Source organism: Pygoscelis adeliae, unplaced genomic scaffold (assembly GCF_000699105.1).
Source record: "Pygoscelis adeliae isolate BGI_AS28 unplaced genomic scaffold, ASM69910v1 Scaffold445, whole genome shotgun sequence".
In the NCBI taxonomy this organism is placed as follows: domain Eukaryota; kingdom Metazoa; phylum Chordata; class Aves; order Sphenisciformes; family Spheniscidae; genus Pygoscelis; species Pygoscelis adeliae.
In genome coordinates, this window is record NW_008824894.1 from 998,378 (window position 1) to 1,006,929 (window position 8,552).

At 50.4% G+C, this 8,552-nt stretch overlaps 1 protein-coding gene across 1 annotated transcript; it reads right to left on the reverse strand.

The window, feature by feature from the left end:
- Positions 1–2,148: 2,148 nt before the first annotated feature.
- On the reverse strand, positions 2,149–5,739 carry MYADML2 (myeloid-associated differentiation marker-like 2). Its single transcript, XM_009324548.1, has 2 exons — positions 5,682–5,739; positions 2,149–4,862 (listed from the first exon to the last, which is right to left on the reverse strand). Exon 2 carries the CDS (start codon positions 4,439–4,441, stop codon positions 3,533–3,535), a length of 909 nt encoding a protein of 302 aa, XP_009322823.1. The 5' UTR covers positions 4,442–4,862; positions 5,682–5,739; the 3' UTR covers positions 2,149–3,532.
- Between the last annotated feature and the right edge of the window lie 2,813 nt (positions 5,740–8,552).

Here is an 8,552-nt window from a genome sequence, read left to right on the forward strand (position 1 = left end):
GGGGTGCTGGTGCGGGAGGCGTGTTTGGTCCCGCCGCGGCAGGAGCACCAACGCCTGCTTTGGAGAGACACCCCGGGGCTTCGCTCAAAGGTCCACAGCGATGGACGGTGAAGAGACCAAGACATTTTGAAGTATGTCACTGTAAAAACCAGGCAGCAGGCAGTGATTTTTTTCCTAAATGTAGTCTTACCACACTGGGGTTTTTTTTTCCCCTCTCCTTTGGCTTTTTTCTTACTCCTTTATTGACAGAAATAAATCTCAGTGTACCTCCAGTGGGTGAATGTTCCTAAACGTGGTCTTTTGGGGATACCGAATCCCAGTCTTCAGAAAGAGAAGGGAAGAAAAAAAAAACAACCACCAAACCAAAACCCAACCCATTAAAGATTCAGATTTTTATATGTATATATTTCAGGTTGGAATCCTCTAGGAGCTGTCTAGATCGGCTCCCAACACAAATCCATAATTCTAAATGAATGCATGTACATTCTGACATTAGTTTACCAAAAAATGTTGAGAATGATCGGTGTTTTAGGAAGCCTGTCTTATGGCAGAAGACAAGTTACTTGATGACGATTTATTAATTGAGGGGAAAGATGAGCTCTGGAAATAAAGGGTTTCTTAATTAACTGAATCACGGCAGGGTTGGTTGGTAAAATCGTATTAAGCCGATATCGGATGTTCTCTGCCCTAGATTGGGTAATCTCATAGTTTCCAATGGTTAGTGAGTGTTTTAACCACGGAAGCATGAGGTTTTGATTTTTTTCTTTTTTTTTTTTCTCCTAAAAGAGTGGATTGTTGTCCACACAATCTTTTTTTGCCATTTTGACCATGCTAACATTTTTTGCTCAGTCTTTGGCTGGCAGATGAGAAAGCTAAATCTGAACACGCTGTTCTTGGCAATGACTTGTCTTTCCACTCCTCCAGTCAGTGGTGTCATGATTTCCATGTTAAATTCTATTTCCTCCTTATTGTGAAGGCACTGAGTTTCCCCCCCATTGTTTCCCGGTTACCTGTTTCTCTTGGGCCTTTCTTTATGTCCCTGGCACCGTGTAAGTTGCATCAGGTTGTGCCATTAGCAGATTTTATCCTGTTCCTGCTGGTTGCTCCTACTTGGTGCAAAATCTTCACAGCAAAAAAGCGAGCAAATGCGTAGCTGAAAAAAAAGGGTTAACCGGCCGAGGAGCTTTCCGACAGACTTCACTGCCCGAAAGACTTGCAGTGTCCTCTCTGGGGACAAGAGGCCCCTGCCTGCGGGGCACCTGCCGCTGACGCCCCTCTCCCTGGCCTCCACCAGCCCCCTCAGAGCCACTCCGGAGTCTACAGGAAGGTGCTTTCGTAAAGCAATATTCCTGGGTTTGCAGGTTTGAATTTTATAACAGAGGCCGTGATGGTGCGCGGTCACCTATTTGATTTTTAGTGCTCTGTAATAACAAAAAATCAGTAGTTTTCATATGTGACGCAGCTTGATTTGTCCAGGTTGGCGGGTTTAAAAACGCTCAAGGTTCCTTCTGCGTGCAGTGGCTCTCTGTACACTGCCTCCTCCAAAAGAATTTCTTTTCCCAAGTTAGCATTTCCTATTTGTACAACCCCTTAACTTGTTTGGGTGGCAAGAAATAAAGCTGTCTAATACCCCATTTTATATCTATAGTGGGTAGTCTCGGGTCATGCCCTGGAACGAGCTGGCCAGCCTCTTGTTGGACCATCATCTTCCAGGCTTCCTGCCCTTAACGGGGACTCGGGGAAGAGAAACCCCCCTCGGGAGGCTGTGCAGTGCATTCCCTTTGTGCTGGACACTGATTCTTGACCTGTTTCATGGGCTAACAATTCCCGCTGCTGAAGGCTGGTTCTTACTCGGTGGCAGAATTATCCGGCGCAATCCGTCCCAACAATTTTTTCCTTTGCTTTTCAAACCCCGTACAAAGCACTGATGAAAAGTAAGCTTCCTTCCTTTTTCCTGAGTGACTCTGCTACAAAGAATGTCAGTCAGAGGTCTCGGCCGTCTTGTGTATATACTTTTTTGGGGCTGTGTTCAGGCTTCATACATCAAAATAAATTGAGCTGTGCTTTCCGGCAGAAAGCAGAAGGGCTACGTCTGGCGCAATAAAAGCTGCGTGGAGAGCAAGATGAAAGTATGCAAATCTCTGGAGATGTAGTATGTAAGTCTGCCATTCAGCTTTATTTTAATTTGGTTAAAAAATAAATCTTGCTTCTGACAGTCAGCTACTTTAGATTTTAATCAAACCTATCTAGTCTGCATGCTTTCTGCGCAAGTACTCAGACTGCTTTGGTTTCTCGCTGGATCAGAAATGAAGAACATTTCTTCCTATTAAGCTTGAAATCTGAGCTATGCAATGTGGGACTTCAAAGTGGGTGTTTTGTCAGGGATGGGTCAGAGAAATGCAGCTCGCTGGTGACTCAAAGAGCTCGGGAATCCTAGCGCCTGATCTGGTCCGAGGCAGCGCTCCCCATTTGTTACCACTGTAAGCAAGTTTTGTCGTGTCCTCTCCCGTCCGTGCCCCCCCCAGGTTTGGTCTTTTATGCAGCGCTGTGAGATCAATTCATCTCTGCATCCCTTTCCCCCCTCCCCCCAGAATTTATCTTTAAGCTTCCAGGAAAAAAAAAATAAATCTTGACATCAGTATAAAGAAACGGTGGCACGTGAACCGAGACAAGGCACGTGCCAAGGTACCTTCTGGTCCTGCTCAAGCGAGGATGGCGAGTTACACAGGGTTATTTTGCATTTCGGCTCTGTTCTGCACCCTGTTTCTTGGCAGCAGAGCCCCGATTTTGCAAATTTTCATTTCTGTAATGACTCAGTGTTTGCTAAATAGGAATATCCCATGCTTCCCCCCTCCAAGGTGCATGCTTGAGGATATTCTTTTTCTATGCTAAACAGCGAAGGAAAGGAGAGGAAGGGAAAGGACTGGTAATCTTCAAAATACTATTACAGCTATGATGTTATTCTCAGAAACATCCCGACTGGAACTTCCCACACTTGCAAGCATTTCATGTCTCACCACACAGCCCAAACTAACCCAAACTCTAAGGGATTGTTTTTCATCTCCAGAACTGGTGTTCCTTGATGCAGCTTTTAACTTTCCCACTTCCTGGGTAGTCACTTGATTACGGTTAAGCGTTGGTAACAGTTTCAAAATCCTTGGTGTCTTTCCTAATATTTGGCTCGGTAATCCAGTAGCCTGCAGACCCGCTGTTGCAGCAAGCATTTCTGCCGCCTGGAGATGAAAGGCCATTTTGCGTACTTTGAGCTGTGTCATTTCTTCGCTCTGGCACCAGGTGGCTGAGGCAGATGTTGAACGATGGGGGAGGTGGGCTTTTCCCAGCATCAGCTGCAGCCCACCCGCTACAGGTGGTGAATTTGCTGGTCCAGTCAGTCTTGACCTTGAAGTTTGGTTGATGGTTCTTGCGCGCATGCCTGCCCAGCGCCTCCCTTCCCTGCATCCCGTCTCCTGCTGCGTCCCCGACTGCTATTGCTTACGGCGCTGGGACGGCTTTGCAGCAGCAGACCCACATTTCAGAGGTGCGAGACGAAGCGGATGCGCTGGGAGTACGCCAGGTCCACGATGTAGAGCAGCAGGTTCACGTAGGTGAAGATGGCAATCACCAGCTGGCTGTCCCAGGGGCACCTGCCCTTGGCGCAGAGGTCGGGGCGCCGCGGGGAGCCGTACTTGCTGTCGAAGCAGAACACCGGCCAGATGACCGCTGCGCTCACGTACAGCAGCACGGCCCCGAAGGTGTAGACGACCACAGAACGCTCGAAGGGGAACCACAGCAAGGCGGTCTTACCTGTGACGCTGAAGGCCACCACCACCACTGTCACCACAAAGCAAAAGCTGTAGACGGCCACACACCACTGCGTCGCCACGTATTTGTCATGCTGGCTGTCGTTCACCAGCGCCCCAAAAATGATGCAGGCCACGAAGGCCTGCACGATTTTCAGGAGCCCGGAGACGGTGGCCATGTAGCTGGTGACTTGTCCAGGTTTTGCCCTGGTTAAGAACACCTCGGCGGCGTACGCAATGAACACGAGGCCTGCGAAGACACTGGCTGCGATGCGAAAGTCTCTCACCTCACAGCCGATGGGGTAACAGCCGAGCTGGACGAAGTAGAGCGGGTAGATCACCGCGGCCGTGACGGACATGAGCGTGGCGAGCATGGCAAAAGCGGCAGTGAAGTTCCCCCAGGAAATGCTCAGGCAGCTGTGCAGGTGCGTAAATTCGCAGGTGATGATGAAGACAGTGATGGCAAAACAGAAGGTCCAGACAAACATGCAGAAAGTGCCGTATGCTGCACTGAATCCCCCCCGGTGGGCTACCAGGCTGAACGTGGTGCATCCAAATGTCATCTGCAGCAAACGAGCTATTCCCACAGGGGATGTCACAGCAGCGGTGTTCAGATACGGCCCTCCCGTGCTCTCCATCATCTTTCCGGTCCAGCAGACAATGCACTTAAAGCCCCCCCAAAACGTCCTTTCAGGCTTTTGCTCCTTTGTCCTGAGTCAGACCTGGTACTGGATCAGTAGAGCGGCAGCTCGAATCCCCGCCTTGTCTCTACCAGTATCGGTAGGTGCTGCGTGTGACGCTGAGTGTGCGTTTCTGGCAGCCTCTCAGCGCAGACTTGCCGGCTGCAGGGAGGTTACCGGCTGGCTCTGCCCACCGGCTGCAATCTCAGGGTACCGCGATCGGCTCGCTCCGCTTTCTCAGGTCTGAAACCTGCCCCGTGTTCTGTCCTTTCACCGTCTCCTTTCCCGCATGATGGCCGAAAGGATCGCTTTCTCCCTGGAGGCTGACATTTATTCCATTTTAGCTCTGCAGCTGTAGCTCTGCTGCGCCGTTCGCAGGAACCTAGGAGTATAAATAGGGGCTATATTAATAGTTCTGGAATGAGTCCTGCCCCCCCTCAACTGCCGTGAGCGGGTGTTATTTAACACTGAAACTGCGAGCTCCATCAGAGGCTCTTGATTATCCTTCTGCTATTCCTCTAGAAACGTTCGGGTCACTGGAACGCTGCTGTTCTCCCAGCAGCCGCCCCGCACCGTGGGGGCTGTCTGTGGAAGCGGCTGTGATCCAGCCACGCTGCAGAAACAGGAGCTCAGTCCTGCAGACCCAAGGCTGACCCCCCCCCTGAGTGGGGGCACAAGCCCGAAGGCATCACAAGCCCTATAAAAGGATTTAGGCCAGAGGCTACGATAAAAGCTGACTCACTTTGCTCCGTTTGATCTGGAGCAGTAATATATTCACCTGCTGTGAAAGGCCCTGCTGTGCTTTGAGCATTAGTGAGAGCATGTGGCTGTGAAGATTTTGAGCACCAGTCCTCACTATCTCCTTAAACTCTTCCCTGTCTCTGTTTTACTTATATGGGAACCAGTTATTCTTGTATCTCTGAAGGCCAAAACCAAATACAATTGTAAAAAAAAAAAAAAAATTGCTTTGATATTCTTAGCTCTGTTTTGGAACACAGATTTCAGTATATACTGTCAAACCCTCCCCCCTGTTAGATCAAAGCTTCCCCAGGTAGTCATTTTTGGTACACATTTCCCCAGGCTTGGTCTCTACCCAAAAGTCTCTTAGTTCTAACTCTAAAAGCCCCAAAGAACATTTCTGATCGAGTTTCAGAATAGGAAAAATGAAAAACACAACATAATAGAAAAACTCCTCGCTTACCTCACGGCAGCATTGCTGACTCCTCACCTGCAGACCAGCTCTCGCTGTGCTGGTCCCGGTATGGAAGCAGGAGCATCCCAGGAGCTCTGCACAGGTGCAGGGAGTCAGCGTGACCGAGGGCTGGGCCAGCCCGAGCCATAAAACCCTTCTGAATGGTTCAAGGTAGTCATCAGCTGTGCTGATAAAGTCTGTGACTTCCTAACTGGGAATTATGATTGACCCTCACGCTCGGTAACAATAATAATTGCTTAATATCATTGTTTCTTATTCGTATGTTAATGTAATGATGTGACACCCACCGATGAATCGCCACATGCAGTGCTAGATACTATAAGGAAGAGCTGACAAAAGAGAGTGTCTGCTCCAATTTATGATCTTAGCATGCAGTTCTGGGGCAGCCTGGGTTCGTCCAGGTGAAGGACACTGCTCCCCCTTCTCCCATGACCCACCCTTGTGCTGTGGCTGGGGACCCGGACAGCTGAAAGCTCCCAGACCCCTGGAAGAATATCCGTTCTCAGCAATTTGCTGCCTGCAAGGTCTGCTGGCACCAACGCTGCTGGCGGGCAGGACCAGCACCTGGGATGTGCAACCGCAGCAGCTCACGCTGCCGGGAAGCGCGCCTTCACGCGAGTCTGCTTGGATAAAATGGGCTTTGGAGGCGACGCAGCACGTCCAGTTTCTGGCTGTTTGTTCCCACCCCTCCACCCTCCTCCCTTGCTCTTACACATCTTGCCTACACAAATGCTCTGCGAGCTGGATCAGGATACTAATCTCAGATTTAAAAAAGAACAGCAGAGAACTTGCACCTGACGGGGATTATTTTTAACCCGGAGTCATCACTGGTCTGATGTACACTGCAGATGTGCATGGTTGTATCCCCACAGCAGTAGCATTGACAGAGCAGCCAGGACCAGGGGATTGGACAGGAACTGTTTAAGCTAGCCTTGCTGCTGCAAGTCACTTGTGATCCAGCTGTGGCTTAAGACAAGAGACAACTGGAGACAGATACAGGTTACAGCAGGATTGCTTACGGTCAAAAGCAGTGGCTGCAGCACGCCAGCAGCTCACCGTCAGCGTTTTGTAGGCCAGGGATAACTTCACAGAATGATTCGCATGAGAACACTACAAATTTTGTGGATGTTAAGACAAAATGCGCCTACCTTCAGCTTTGTGACCATCTTGTAACCTGAGTGTCTCTTTCATGAAAACCCCTCCCATTTTACTTAAAAAGACCTCTGGCGCTAAATGTAGAAAACCTGCATTCATTTGGGGTGGAAGTTGCACAATTAACATCACAACAACCAGGAAATGCAGCGAGAGCACCAAGGAGCTCCAGGTGAACATGTTCTCACCCTGAGGTCTTGCCCTTCCTGACTCTCTACCTTAATCCTTCACTTCTAGCAGAAGTTTTCCAGACTTTACTGGCAGCGCGGTGCTGCCTGTATTGTGACATGTCCTGTAAAACAGGGGCTGTGTTACGAGGCAAAGCTATTGCTGCTGTTGGACTCTCACCCATCCTGTCGGGGGACACTGCTTTGCTGTCCCTGTGCAGTCTCAGCACTCCATCAGCGATGCTCTGTTGCACCTAAATGCAGCTGAAATCACACTCGTCATTTTTCTTCTTAAGCCCTAGCAGGAGCCCCTCTAGATCCCCCCCTCCCAACACTCCCCATTGTAGCGTTTGGCTGCAACTGTACCACACTGGCTACGTGGGGTCAGTGAGGAAAAGTTTATTCAATACTTATATGACAGGCAAGTGGCTGTACCGAACTCCACAGTCGCAGGAGAAGAGCGATTTTACAGTTTATAACCAGCTGTGCTGTTGCTTACACTGTGACTTGCTGCATCACCTCCCATCTGACCAGGGGACCAACGCACTCATGAGCAGAGAGCAAGGGGACGCTCCGTGTCAAGGCACACTTGAGGACAACTGCTTGCAAGGCCCTGGTGCCACAGGCTGATCATCACAATCCCCCCCTCAGCCGCCCTGCGTGCTGTCACCCGTCGGTGTTGCCTGGGCTCAGAGCAGAGCGGGTCCTGCTGCCAGGCTTCCGCTTCCCATGAGAAATGGTGCCACTCCGGAGAGACCTCAGCACCGGGAGGCAGTGCCGGCAGAGGGCAATGGTCTCCAAAATGAACAGCGGGCAGGAGCAGCGCACCAGATGGACCGCTGCCTTCTGCCGGGGTGTTGGGTTTGAATGTGCGGGTCTCTGGCTTCTGTGGATCCCCAGGGCCTGCAGGTGCTGCCAGCAGTCTCACTTCCCAGCATCATACAGATGCGCTGCCAAAGCAGGTATCAGATAGAAGGTCATGAGTTAGAAACCTACAGCTTCTTGCACCCCATCACTTCAGCTTGTTGCACTGCTCCTTTGAGACCCTGTTCTTCTGAACGAGGAAGACTGCCCGGACAGTTTAAGGTTTGTTCTGAAAGGAGATCCAGAGCCACAGACATTTGCTGGTGAATGGCATGGCAGCTTTGCAATTAAAATGAATGTTGAGAAGCCCATATACCCACGCATCAGACCAGTGGCTCCTAAATGGTAAGTCACAGCATCTTACAAAGCGAGACATTGATCAGCACGGAAGAGACCACGGCTACTAAACTGTCCAGGTTTTTAGCCTGGGTTCCACGCGAGAGGTGTCCTGCCAGGAGGACAGAGTAGCAAGGGCTAGCGCGGAGGCAAAAGGTTGATCAGCTGCTCCATGGCTGCAGCAGACGCTGTGGAACTGAGGAAGCAGCAGCAGCTGCAGCAATGCCGTCCCATAGCTGCTACCACCATCTTGCAGTGTTTTTGCAGTAATGACGCTGCCTCCACGTTGCTTGTCCAAGGAACGGAGCACCTTTCCCCGGCGCAGCCCTTCTGTGCCTTT